This window comes from Epinephelus moara, chromosome 17 (genome assembly GCF_006386435.1).
Source record: "Epinephelus moara isolate mb chromosome 17, YSFRI_EMoa_1.0, whole genome shotgun sequence".
In the NCBI taxonomy this organism is placed as follows: Eukaryota; Metazoa; Chordata; class Actinopteri; order Perciformes; family Serranidae; genus Epinephelus; species Epinephelus moara.
Window position 1 is genome coordinate 26,141,732 of NC_065522.1, and position 13,732 is coordinate 26,155,463.

Here is a 13,732-nt window from a genome sequence, read left to right on the forward strand (position 1 = left end):
GGAAGTTTTCGCGTCTCCATCTGTAGCTTTCGACCTACACATTTTGCACACTGGGATTCATTTTTTGTTTACCATCTGTAGTTTTTGTACACAAATAAGATTATCTTTGGTCGTCAATTCAACTGGTCCTCAGTAACATAACTTAAGTTCGTCATGGTTCTCTCCTGCTTCTTGACTGGATGCTGTTGGATTGGTTCAAAGAGCCTGGTCTCACTCCGAAGTCGTTGAAACCAGGCGCGTGAACAATGATTCACTGTGTCAGAAACCAACAAAAAAATGCGTCCTTTAATGTCGGCATGATACATGGCTGGTTGCTGTTATAGTTTAACGGTGCCCGGCAGCATCAGGGTGAAACGCAGTAGGACAAGGACAAAAGCTGACACAGCGTCCCAGAACATCAACAACCAACACACGCAGGGTACCTTGCACGTCGTATGTAGACATTGAAAGTCCATGACCAGATGCCAATATGTGACGAGGTCGGAGTGTGAATGTGTTGGTTTAAACAAAGTGGTACTGTTAAATTAAGTGTCGACGAACTGGGAATGAAAAGCAGTAACTTTATACAATATACGATTCAGGAAATGAACTGGTTTGAATTGATACTTTCTTAAATAACATACTTAATAATCTTTCGGCTTTGGGAAAGGTATCAAGTATTTTCAGGTCATAAGGCTCAAGCTGAGTTAGAGGTCTTAAGGTCTTGGTGTTGATTTAGTCAAGTCTTAAGTCAACAAATTTGTGACTCAAGTCCAAGTCATGTGACTGGAGTCCACACTTCTGATGTGGATACTTCTTCCACCATGGATGTCTTCAGATTGTAAAACCAGGAATTCTATCGGAAACCCATAAAATGACACTTGTGTCCACTCAGTGTTTCATAAAAATGCTTGAGACCCACCATATAAGTCTCCGACCTCCTCCTCAACTTAGTTTCAAAACATTTCTGCCATTTGAAATTTAAATATTGTCCACAATCAGTCGCTGGTTTTCGGACGATTCAGGAGTTGGTAACTTTAAAGAACTGACGTCTTTTACCGTCCGGACGTACAAGCAGTAAAATGACGGATGAATAGAAGAAAGGGATGAGATGTCTGGAGGACAGCACTCTGTCTTCCTGTGGATCTTTTGCTCTGCGGCTCCTCTTTTGTCCCTCCCTGCCACGCCTCCAGGAGTCGCCTTGGCAACTTGTTTTACTGCTGGCAGCCATATAAATACAGCATTGGCTCCTGTAAACTAGGAAAGCTGTACACAGTAACACTCAATGCCAAGGACACAGCCAACAAGGGGGCTTCAGCTTCAGCTATAAAAGGAGGAACACAGGGGAACGCTGGGTATTTTTAGGGAATATTTGATGTTATTCACCATCATTTTTTTTGAAGGGGTGAATTGTTTTTGCCATGTGCAGCACGGACTGAAAAGAGGGCACGAAACAGGCCGGATTTGCTCCCTCTGACCCTGATCTGTTGTGTTTTTCAGCCCAGCATGGATGCAAATCTGCATGAGAATAAACAGAAGGAGTCTCCTCACGGCAGGAGGAGTGAGCAGAGTCTCCTCAACACGTTGGCTGAAACTATTCAAGGGCTCGAAGCTGTCAGACGCTGCAGAAACCATCACTCTGAGACAGTAGGTGGGAGGAGAAGCATCGGAGAAGAACCAGGTAGAGGCGGAGGAGAGGAGATGCTCGATCCTGCAGAAGATGAGGAGGACGATGCAGGGAGAGGGAGAAATGCTGATGAAGAGCGGGAGGAGAGGGAGTGTAAGCAGAGAGTCCTGGGAGTGCTGAGGGAGCTGAGTGTTTGTCATGCAGACAGAGTGACAGCATGGAGAGGAGTTCTCAGAGAGTGTGCCCGCATGCTCCTCAAGTGTCCACCGGGGGGCAGTGATCAGCAACATCCATCCACAACAGGTACATTATGTTAAGGTTATATTTAAAATCTATTTGAAGGCAAATGCCCTGTTAACATTGTACACATATACGAACCACCACAGTGTCTAACTTAATTATGTAGAAAAGGTTAATTAGTGCATAATGTTCAACATCACTTTTTTGAATCAGCAATTTTGCTGCAGCCCACACATTGTAAGATAATACATAGTTTTAATAGAGTAGTTTAAGAACCAAAATTGGCTCTAAAAGGTGCAGTTTGTCAAGTTTGTCACCTATGTTATGTCTGTTTTGTTTCAGATACAGAATGTACAGTCACACCTTGTTCGGACTCCTTCAGTGCAACTTTTTTAAGTGTTGGAGAGGACGTAGAGAACATTATAGACAAAATAAACACTATCATAACTAAGCTGGATGAAGAAATGCTAAAATTATGTGCAGCGGAGGCCTCAACTGAGGATGCAACACCTCAGGAGATCAGAGATCCAAAAGAAACAGAGCAACCTGAAGATGACAGTTATCACCTGAACTCCGATGATCCCCTGGAGTCTGACTCTGGGCAGAAAGAGGACGGTAAAGATGGAGATGATCAAAGTCCCACAAGGCCGCCATCACCAGACAGTAAACAAACCTCAGACTCCAGATTCAGCAGTTCTGACTGCAACAATGAGGAAGAGACAGGGAAAGAATCAGAAGTGAAAAGTCAAGGGAGTGGAAATGAAGACTGTGTTTCTCCAGATTGTCACACAGATTTCCTGCAGGAGACAGAAAAGGACACAAATAAAGTAAATGAGAAGGGCAAAGAGGAGACAAACAAGGAATGGATCACAGTCGGGTAAGTTGACGAAATCATGAACTTTATGTCCCTGTTAACCCCTCAACATAAAGTTTTAGCACTACTGTTCACAACGTCTAACAGTATCTGGTTTTAACTCTTCACTGAAGATATGCAGCCCGGTCACCAGAAGACGAGGTTGGCATTGTACGTTTCTGCAATCCACAGATACGTTGCATTTGTACGTCTCATATGTTTCTTAAGTGATGTAGTATATGAGCTGACTGTGATATTGGAACGAGAAGGAGATGGCGGATGGCGTGACACCAAGGCAAGATGGCTGCCAAGCTGCAGACCACCGGTGTCACCAACAAACAACAAATGCTGTGAGACATCAGCAGCATTTCCTGTGGTGATTGTGCCACCGAAAGCAGATGTTTTCAAGTTAGACACTGGCTGCATTTCCAGCGGCGATTGTGAAACTGAAACCTTGTGTTTTTAGCTACACATTTGAAGTATTTCCAGCATTTAATGTGCCACCAAAATGTTTTTTAAAGCAGGACATTGGTGGCATTTCCAGTGGCAAATGTGACTTAGAAACCTGGTGTTTTTAGCAGGACATTGGCAGCATTTCCAGCTGTGATCTGGCACCAAAACTGGGTGTTCTTTAGCAAGACACTTGAGGCATTCCCAGTTACAATTGTTCCAACAAAAATGGGTGTTTTCCAGACACTGGTAGCTTTTCCAGCCTATATTGTGACAACAAAACCTGGTGTCTTTTAGTATAACATTGGTGGCATTTCCAACGGTGACTGTGACTTTGAAACCTGGTGTTATTTGGCAGGGCATCGGCAGCATTTCCGACTGTAATCTGGCACCAAAACTGCCTGATCTTTGTTGATCCTTGTCGCATTTTCAGTCATGATTGTGCCACCAGAGTGATTTTTAGCCAGACATTTCAGGCATTCCCAGTGTCGATTGCTCCAACAGTAATAGACAATTTCTAGAAAGACACTGGCAGCATTTCCAGCGACAGTTGTGACAAAACCAGGTGTCTTTCTATGGCTATATCATTGCATTTTGATATCCTAGATGTTTTGTGCATCATTTTACACACATGATCTAAATATTTGGCCAGACATATTTAGTATCTTTAAAATGTTTTGGAACTCTACTACAATTTAAAATAAAGTTTTGTTGGTTTGAATTGTGTTTGGCTGCGCGGCAGAATATGGAACATGATTGTAACATTACACTTGTTATGTTCAGCATCCTGGTCTTACACCCGTGTGGAGCCAGCTTGTGAGTCTGGACATGATTTCAGTCCTTCTCCTCATTTCTTCTGCTCACTGATACAGAAGCAAACTCTCTGCAGTGGTTCAATGCAATTGGGTGCACATGTTTTGACCACCTGGCCTCCTCATAGCCGGGTATTTCACACAGTTCACTGTGAGGTCAACGCTCAGATTCATCCAAAATCCAAACAAATTCAGATCAGAGGGAGAGGCCGGGTCTGGGAGAAGCTGATATGGAAATGTGTGTGCTCCAGCATTTCAGAAATATTTAATGGTTGCACTTATTGCTAGAAACGAACTTTAAGATGACATGCAATATTTCTCCTACAAATTTTCCTCCTCCTCCTCCTCCTCCTCCTCCTCCTCCTCCTACTACTACTGACATCAAGAGCAAAGATTAACAGTGTCATATCAATGATGCAAGGAGCAAAATACGCACTTTACAGCTGCTCTTCAGTGCGCAGTTTTTCAATTTGTGCTTCAAAATTTTATCTGTACATCATGAGCTTTGTATTCGTGTAAAAACGTCTCTTGTAAATTATTTCTAGGCTCACTGGTCGACAGGACGACAGCCCCTCAGACATACCAGACACATGCTTCATCAGAGCACCTACAGGTGTGGCTGAAGTCCTGAGATGTGAGGTGGCCGACACCCTGAGCTGCCTGATGGTGACCGGTTCGGAGGAGCTGGTCAGCAGAGTGATCAGGGTCAAAGTTCAGGACGGAGCCAGCGTCCACTTCCCCGTGACTGTGGCTGTGCCTTTCTGCACACGTTACCGTGGCAACTACAGGGATGTCACTGTGAAGGTAGTTGATGGGGAGAGAGGGGCCAGCTACGTCACGCCTGTAACCACAGAGGGCACGTATGGAGGGCAGAGGGTAAAGTTCTCTGTTACTTACAGTTTGTTTTACAGACAATAACTTTTATTTTATTATCAGAAATAGCATATACTATTTATTTTCACGATATTTGTATGAGGAGACCGTTTCCTATTCAGTTCTACCTATTTTTTGAGGAGTAATGTTCCAAATGTTCTCCCAAGTGGACATGGTCTCTGGGGAGAGTGCTAAATTAGTTTTTGTTTTGTTTGTTTCTGCACATTCAGGCTTAATTTAAATTGATAACATTATAATTGGAGTTTGTGAAAGGCACTTTGAGGTCAGCTTAGCTAAGACAAGGGCTAACATAAAGATAATTGTATAATGTGCATACAAACAAATCTTTGCTTGCTGGATGTTTATAAAAATGTAAAACAGAACAGGCTCTAGGATAGAGCCCTGTGGTACACCTTTTTTGATCTTCAGGACTATAAATATACAATCATCAACAGAATCAGCTTGTTTTTGTCTGAAAATTAATTTATGAACTAGCCTGATGCATCTCTTGACCTGGGATGTCAACATAACTGCTAATTGGTCAACCAGCATAAATATTTTTGACTGGTCACACACGTTGGTCTATAGGTTAATTTTGCCACTCTTCAGTTTACTGCCCCGTGCACCACCTGGGTCAGATTCTTATTGCTCTGTATAATTTAAAGGGAGCTGACAAAAGCAATGAATGTTAAAAGGGTTGGTGTAATAAGCTAAGGCTTCAGCCTACAACTTTTCGGTCCTGTTGTCCTGTTTTTTTTTTTTTTAACCTTTAGTTTTTGTTTTACGCTTAAAAAAGCATTAACTTTATGTATTAACTGTCTACCAGTATATTTGAGTTTTACAAGTTGGAAAATAAAAACTAAACTAAAACTAAAACCAGGTTGGACACCAGGGAGAATATTGTTATTAAATCATTCATATACGTTGGTCAAATTATCTGATTTCATTTATGCTTTGTTTTTGTCTTTGTCAGGGCTCATTTGCAGAGGTGAGGGTGTACTCCCTCGGCCTGTTTGCCGTTGTTTCCTGTCTAAAAAGAGAAAATTACACAGTTCCCACAAAAGGTTTGTCTCTGAAGCTCCATATGGACCCCCGAATCTGTCTGAACTACCTCCCAGGATCCTTCACTGCTCCAGTAATGGCACAAATCATGGTATGAGGATGATGATTTGATCACTATCCATCTGTCTCACACTATTTTTTAACACATGTATTATAACAATAATCACAGGTCTACTCCACTGATTTGTTTTGTATTGTGGGATGTTTGGGGCTGATAAAACATCTGTAAACTTGAGCTTGAGCCCTTGAAAAAGAACTCACTGCTGAAAATATTGAAACTGTTCCAAAAATGAGAAAAACCGAGACGCGGTGAGGGAAAGAGACCAAAAGCAAGCAAAGAGAAGGACAAACAGAAAAACTGCTTATAATTCACAGACTGGAGTTTTCCCAGATGTTTGCTGTGAGGTAAAAAAACGAACAGCTGCGGCTGATATTTGAATTGACTTTTGAGTCCAATCATCTGTGAGCTAACTCCACCACAGCAGTTTGTTGCTTGATTTAACGTCAAAAAACCAGCAGCTCCCCCTCTACACAGCTCCCTTTGATAAAACACGCTGTCGGCGAAACAAAAGTGTGGGAAAAGAAACAATTTTCATATCACACAGCGTCTCTGTCCAAACTGCAGCTTAAATAATGCATAGCAGCTGTTTCCTTGTCTGCCTCAGATCCAGCCGGTAGATGCCGTCCTACTGGCTGCCGTCAAGTCCAGGAATGATTCCTATAAATCAGTGGTTTCTACAAGTCCTCTGCTCTCCCTCACCCACCCATCCTCTCAGCCCCTGAGGAGACCCCTCACTGTCAACCTCCCCTGTCCCCCGAACACTGAAAAGAGGAAGTGCATAAGGGGACAAGGGGAAGAGGAAGACAACCGAACTCAGCCTGTCAGTGCTTCTCCACCATGGGATCAACTTGCTTCACACAGAAGGAGGTGAGTTCATGAATTAAAATACAAACAGCAGACAGCCCACCCATAATAATTGAAAAGTTGGGACATTTCCATCCATGTTTGTAGCAACCAAACCAGGTATTTTTTAAAGAGAGTCTGGGATATTTCCAGCCGTATTTGAAGTGACCAAAGCAGGTATTTTTTAACAAGCATTTGGGATATTTCCATTCATGTTTATAGTGACCAAACTGGGTATTTTTCAACAAGAGTTGGGGACAGATTCAGCTGTATTTGTAGCGATAAACTTAAATCCAGCCAAATTTGAAGCAACAAAACCAGGTATTTTTTAACCAGAGTCAGGGACATTTCCAGCCATGTTTTTAGCAACCACACCGGATATTTTTTTTAACGAGAGTCTGGGATATTTCCAGCCATGTTTGAAGCAACAAAAGCTGGTATTTTCTAATATGAGTTTTGGACATTGTCAGGGGTATTTGTTGCAACCAAAGCGGGTATTTTTTAACAAGAGTCTGGGATATTGCTAGCCGTGTTTGTGGCAAAAAAAGGCAGGTATTTTCGGGAGTTCGGGACATTTTCTGTCATATTTGTAGTAACAAAATTGGGTTATTTTTTAACGTGAGTCAAGGACATTTCCATCCATATTTATAGCAACCAAACGGGGTATTTTTTAACAAGCATTTGGGACATTTCCATTCATGTTTGTAGTGACCAAACTGGGTATTTTCAACAAAAGTTGGGGACAGTTTCAGTTGACCAGATATTTTTTTAATGAAAGTGTGGGATATTTCCAGCCGTATTTGAAGCAAAAAAAGCTGGTATTTTCTAATAAGACTTTTGGACATTGTCAGGGGTATTTGTAGCGTCAAACCGGGTATTTTTTAACGAGAGTCTGGGATATTGTCAACCGTGTTTGTACCGAAAAGAGCAGTGTTTAATGACAGTCTGCTACATTTGCAGCCATGTGCGTTGCAACAGCACAGTGTATTTTTGAGAGTTTGGGACATTTCCAGCCATCTTTGTGGCAACAAAGGCAGGTATTTTCAAGAGTTCGGGACATTTTCTGTCGTATTTGTAGTAACAAAACTGGGTTCTTTTTTAACGTGAGTCAAGGACATTTCCAGCGGTGTTTGCAGCAACAAAAGTGAGCATTTTTTAGCGAGAGGTTAGGACATTCCCAACTGTGTTTGTAGCAACCAAACTGGGTATTTAGATGGAGTCTGGGACATTTTTAGCCATGTTTGTAGCGACAAAAGTGGGTACTTTGTTTTAAAACTTGGGACATTTCCAGCTGCGTTTGTCACAAAAAACAGGTATTTTTCAATGAGAGTTTGGGACAATTCCTGTCGTGTTTGTAGCAACCAAACCAGGTATTTTAAGTCAATACATGATGTTTTCCTAACCCTAACCAAGTGTTTTTTGTGCCTAACATTAACATTAAAAATCTAAATGTAAAGGAATGTAAAGTTTCAACATATCCACTACATATGAAATCCACAAATGAAACATACCCGTACAATGCCAACATTTATTCTGGCCATTAGATTGCATCAGAGGATCGGATTAGAATTCACCCATCCGTCTTGTTTTAAAGATGTTTTATTTCTAATGTTTCTGTCAGGTTCCTGGGGGCCTCTGTAAAGTCTAAGGAGATGTCCAATGAGCTACTGGTTGTTCTGGGTTCAAGAGACAAACAGTGGAGCGTCCTGGAGAAAGTCACGGTCAGAAACCAGCAAAACGGACTGGTGTCCTTTGAGCTGACAGAGAGCTTTGACAGGTTTGTAACTTCATGTCTTCCTCTGTTAAAAACATTATTTAAACTGTACAAATCTAAATGTCTGATGAGAATATTTGACTATTGGGAATGAGAATCCTTTATTAAGGCAAACATTGTGAGGTGTTGCTGTGTAACATTATTCAATCAAAGACAGATCAGATAAACAGTTTGGAGCTTGATTCAGGTTTTTACTTCACTTTTACGGAACTCAGATATACAGCACATTTTTAGGGCCAAGGCCACAGAGCGCTTTGTGGATAAATATCAGAACAGTAGATTCAATTCTAAAGCTAACATGTGAGCCACTGCAGAGAGGTAGGAGAAAAGGTAATATGGTTTTCTGATCTTGTTAGAAGCTTTGCTGCAGTGCTCTGGAGCCAGTTGCAAAAAGAGGCTCGGGCCAAAACATTGAGTTACTGTAAATCAGATATGAAAGCCTGGATTATTTTCTTTGTGAGTGCGGCGCTCAGTGGATACGTTGCTGTACCTTCCAGCCTAAACAGATCGCAGCGAAAACTGCAATATGAGGCAGGAACATCCACAGAAGGACGACAGACAGTGCCGACAAGACCAGGGTCAGACTTGTAGGGTGACGCTCATGTGTGGCACCATTTGTGTCAGAGCCAGAGCTGATTTGTCTGGTTTGTTCTTCTAGTAACAGAAAAACCTGAAAGACATACATTGTATCAAAACAAGACCTTAAACAGACTCCTGCAAATACATGACTTGTGTCGTGATGCCGTCTCTTACCTCGTCTCCTCGTGCCTGCGCCCAGCTGCTAAACTCAATCAACCACTGTAGCTGATTTGCAGGACTGTAGGTTTTCAGTTTGCTGTTGTTTCCTAAACGCAGTGTCAGAACAGGCTGGCAGCCGCTCACACAAATGAGGATGTAATAAATCCCGCATCTGACCAGGGAACAGAAAACACTCTCAGGCATCACTGATTAATTGAAGTGAAAGCAAAACAGTTTTCATTTGTACCTTTTTGCTGAGACGCAGTGAGCAGACTCTACATTTGTTTGCTTCTCAGGAAACCAGCATAAAACTGTGAAATGATGAGTTCCTTGTAGCGTTGATCTCGTCATATCGAGGAGGCTGTTGAAACTGGATCATACATAGAGGCCAGTGAATAATGTTTGACGAAGACTGGACTGAAATTCACCCAAAAGATAAATGAATATTATTTGTTTGGGAGAATATTGATGGGTAACTTTAACTCTCTTCAACACCTGTCAGTTAAAAACAGCCTCTTGAGTTTTTGTTTTGCCACAGAGTTCGCCTGAAAGATACAGAAAAAGTAAATAATTACAATGATTAAACTCAAAACTGTTTTCAAAAAGGTTTGAGGGGAATGAAGGGTAATTTCCACTAACGCCCACTAAAAGCTTTGTTTTTTTGCCACTGACAGGCTCAGTTTGTTACTATGAGTGTCTGACAACAGTATGGAAAGGATCCCTACAGAGATAGACCTTTTTGTTTAAGAGTAAGATCTTTTTTATTTAACCAGTAACAGCCCCGACATTGCCCTCGCCAAACCCACCAGACTCCAGAAAAAACCAAGATGGTCTTTTGGAGTTTTATTTTGTTTCTGCCGATGTTGAATAAAGTGTCTCTAGAGCCAGTCTGCGATGCCAGGGGTTAGCAAACCAAGGTCAGGAGTGAATCTGGTCTTACTCTAAAGTCTTCAACATCTGGTACTTGGTCAATGACTTCCGGCTACAGACACCTGTCCTTTCATGTCAGCATCATATCCAACTGGTTGCCGTTGTTTTCACTGGCTCCCGGTGGCGTCAGGAGGAAATACAGTGGGACAACAATTAAAGTTAAGGTGGCTAAAGTCTGGGTAGAGTGGCGAGAGTGGTGGTGGATTGGTTCAGCAACCTGGACTTTCACCTAGGGGGTCAGTGTTTGCTTCCAGTGTGATTGTAAAGCCAAACCCTGTTCTTTTTTCCTCAATCCAATCTCGTGTGCGTTTGCAAAACATAACCACATAAAAATGTTAATATGAGGAGTTGTTTGTAGCAGCTGAAATGAGTTTACTCCGTGGGGTGGCTGGGCTCAGCCTTAGAGATAGGGTAAGGAGTTCGGACATCTGGAGGGAGCTCGGAGTAGAGCTGCTGCTCCTTCGCATCGAAAGGGGTCAGTTGAGGTGGTTCGGGCATCTGATCAGGATGCCTCCTGGGCGCCTCCTGTTCGAGGTGTTCCTGGCGTGTCCCACTGGTAGGAGGCCCCGGGTCAGACCCAGAACACGCTGGAGGGATTATATATCTTGTCTGGCCTGGGAACACCTTGGGGTCCCCCAGGAGGAGCTGGAAAGTGTTGCTAAGAGGGACATCTGGAGTACCTTGCTTAGCCTGCTGCCCCCAAGACCCAGCCTGAGATAAGTGGATGAAAATGGTTGGATGGATGGATGAAGTGTGTTGCAGAAACACAACAAAATTACTGTTTTTTTAAATGGAGTCTGGTGGGTTTGGTGAAACCAATTTGGCACCTGTTTCTGGTTAGACAAAAGGATCTAACTCTTTAACAATACGGTCTAATATCTCTGACGGGATCCTCTCCATATTTTCAGACACTTAGAATAACAATCTGAGCCTGTCAGTGGCAAAAACAAGCACTTTGGTGGCTTAGTGGATAGAGCAGGCGCCCCATATACAAGGCTGTTGCTGCAGCGGCCCAAGTTCGACTCCAGCCTGTGGCCCTTTGCTGCATGTCACTCCCTCTCTCTCTCCCCCCTTCACGCTAAACTGTCCTATCAATTAAAGGCAAAATGCCCCAAAAAATATCTTTAAAAAAAAGATTACAGTTAGAACAGTTACAGGTTTCTTTTTTTGGTATCGGAGGCCCATGAGCCCGATGAGTGTGTTTGACAGGCGCAGCAGGTTAGCAGGGTTCTGGGCCGTCCTCACAGCAACGTCAACACAACGGCTCCCAGCAGTGACCGTCATCAGTAGTCCTCCGACCCCATAGAGGAGGTAGAAAACATTGCCCCTGGCAACAGAGACAGACACAGAAACAGAGGATTAGGGAGTGTGGATTTGCATATTTGAGGCAAACTGTTGAAAATCTGAGAATCATGAATTCTTACTTGTGGACAATTGTCTCTGGTGGAAACTTCAACATGATGGGGTTTGATGTGTGAGGCCCTACAGGAACACGCTTTCCTTTGCACAGTGATACAACTCATGGATGTAGTTCGGTAGAAAGAAAATAGTTCCCACATGAAACTGCTCACAACAAGGTCTGTGGATTATCTTGAGTTACTGGGTCATGATTTCTGGAAAGAGACATTGCTGTTGAGTTTTCAAATGCATTTTGAGAACATCTCTACGGCCGATATCTCCAACTTAACAGCTTTCTGTTATAGTTTGCTAATCCCCTTAAATTAACAATATTTTGTGAACTGATTTGGGAGAAACATTTAATCCTCAGTCAAAAACATCGACATTATCAAGAAGTACTCACCACTCGAGCAGCTGCCGTTCCACCTCTCTGGGTTTAAATGCGTCTCATGTAGACATGTTCAGTCTTTGGGTGCAGCGTAAGAGAAGAAAGGTGAAATACTACAACTAACCAGGCTTAGAGTGAGCTTTTCTTTACATAAGGGGTTTAAGACAGGCTGTATGGATAACAGGGGGCTGAATGCTTTGAATTCCAGGCTTCAGGATTTCTGTGAGATAACATAAGTACATGGTGAACATTTTAAATCATCAGAAGAAGTCCTGTAATAAGAAAATATCTGATTGTCTGTGTTTGAGAGATTAAGTTATGAAAATAAGACCTGAATAGTGAACTTCTCATAATTTCTCTGCTGTGCTATAATTCTCTGTCTTATCTAAAACAGCTTCCAGGGAATAAGTACAGTGGTTAATATGAATTCTTTATTCTGTCTTAAGTATATTAAGTCTATATCCAGCCCCATGATAATAGACCCACAATCTAATCTCCCCGCTCTCTCTTCTCAGACTCCTGGTGGTTCGTCTCCTCTCCTCACTGCAGCCGTGCCGTCTCACCTCCCTGGCAGAGGAGCTGGAGGAGTCGGTCTGCTGCCACGCGGTCACCGTCGTCCTCCAGCGTAGACGAGATGAGCCTCACGCCGTCCTGGTGGCTGCTCTGCCCAGCAGAGACCTCAGCTGGGAGCTGTCCAAACTGAGAGCCCGGGGATACAGCGGCCTCCTGGAGACCTCGTCGGAGATCTCCATGTGTGAAGGAGACCAGCTTCTGCTCCGGTTCAGTGGCAACATCACCTCCGCAGGTAGGGTGTGAGGGTGACTTGCTGATGTATTGAAAAAGTTGCCTGCACTCTGACAAAAAAATAGAGGTGTGCTTTCTCTGCCTTAAGGCTTTCTGCGCAGGCCCAGGAAAGGCAGAGGCCCCAGAACAGAGCCATAGTGCCAAATATATTACTGCAAATGGAAGTAGCCTTGGTTTTATTTTGCATTTGGGGTTCTTTTTGAAATGTTAGCATGCTAAACCCCGCCCACTCCAGCTCCTCATAGTGGCTCATAGTAACATATTCATCATGGAGTACAAACGCTAGAGGTGTGATGAATAATTTGTAGCTTCAAAGTTTCATCCATCATGTTGACTTTCGAATTTTAAAATCAGTGTTGGAATGCTGCTCATGTCTATTCATTCTGTTTAAACCCACTGTTTAAAGAGTAGGCCACACTAATATTAGTAGTATTGAAATTATAGGAGCCATCCATGGTGTAAAATGTGTGTAGGTTGCTAATTTGTCCTGTAGGGGTCACTGTGTTGTCATGGGAGTCTGTCAATATTGGTAGGGACCATTCATTGAGAGGCAGGTGTTGCTAGACGGGGGAGCACACACAGTTGAAGTGAGGTGTATGGTGCTGTACGTATTACTGTACTGTACTTTACAGATACAAATTCATGAATGTTGCAAGTTTCATTCAAGACTGCAGTGGTGATAAATAGATTATGCATCAAAGAAGAAGAAGAAGAAGAAGTGGACTCTTTGTTTTCACCTAAGAGCAGCTGTCGGTTTGGTCAAGCGAGTGCGTCAATTAAAGTGAAATTTCGGTTTATTTCTACCTGTCTCCTATCGTCCTAAATTTGTTTCAAGTGACTAGTGACATAAAAATAATAGTTAGCATGTTAGCCGTTAGCCTAGATACAGCCGGGGCGCAT

General features: G+C 42.8%; 2 protein-coding genes across 2 annotated transcripts in view; one reads left to right on the forward strand and one right to left on the reverse strand.

Annotated features, from left to right (window-relative positions):
• The first annotated feature begins 1,267 nt into the window (after window positions 1–1,267).
• Window positions 1,268–13,732, forward strand: part of dthd1 (death domain containing 1) — a 16,496-nt gene continuing 4,031 nt past the window's right edge. The window contains exons 1-7 of the mRNA XM_050067669.1: window positions 1,268–1,909; window positions 2,189–2,723; window positions 4,507–4,837; window positions 5,808–5,987; window positions 6,562–6,824; window positions 8,422–8,577; window positions 12,544–12,833. Coding sequence (XP_049923626.1) covers window positions 1,486–1,909; window positions 2,189–2,723; window positions 4,507–4,837; window positions 5,808–5,987; window positions 6,562–6,824; window positions 8,422–8,577; window positions 12,544–12,833 — 2,179 coding nt within the window. The 5' untranslated portion in view covers window positions 1,268–1,485. The remainder of the gene's footprint in view (window positions 1,910–2,188; window positions 2,724–4,506; window positions 4,838–5,807; window positions 5,988–6,561; window positions 6,825–8,421; window positions 8,578–12,543; window positions 12,834–13,732) is intronic.
• LOC126404472 (uncharacterized) lies at window positions 8,762–12,243 on the reverse strand. The gene is made up of 7 exons (XM_050067702.1): window positions 12,044–12,243; window positions 11,667–11,855; window positions 11,398–11,569; window positions 9,808–9,857; window positions 9,560–9,682; window positions 9,328–9,484; window positions 8,762–9,244 (listed from the first exon to the last, which is right to left on the reverse strand). Exons 2-7 carry the CDS (start codon window positions 11,699–11,701, stop codon window positions 9,044–9,046), a joined length of 738 nt encoding a protein of 245 aa, XP_049923659.1. The 5' UTR covers window positions 11,702–11,855; window positions 12,044–12,243; the 3' UTR covers window positions 8,762–9,043.

Bases quoted from the DNA above. Each gene is read 5' to 3' on its own strand.
- LOC126404472 (XM_050067702.1), bottom strand. From the start codon at position 11,701: ATGTTGAAGTTTCCACCAGAGACAATTGTCCACAA. The intron at 9,858-11,397 runs GTAACTGTTCTA...TGTATCTTTCAG, and splicing joins GATACCAAAAAAAGAAACCT to GCGAACTCTGTGGCAAAACA. The intron at 9,245-9,327 runs GTAAGAGACGGC...TATGTCTTTCAG, and splicing joins CGCAGGCACGAGGAGACGAG to GTTTTTCTGTTACTAGAAGA.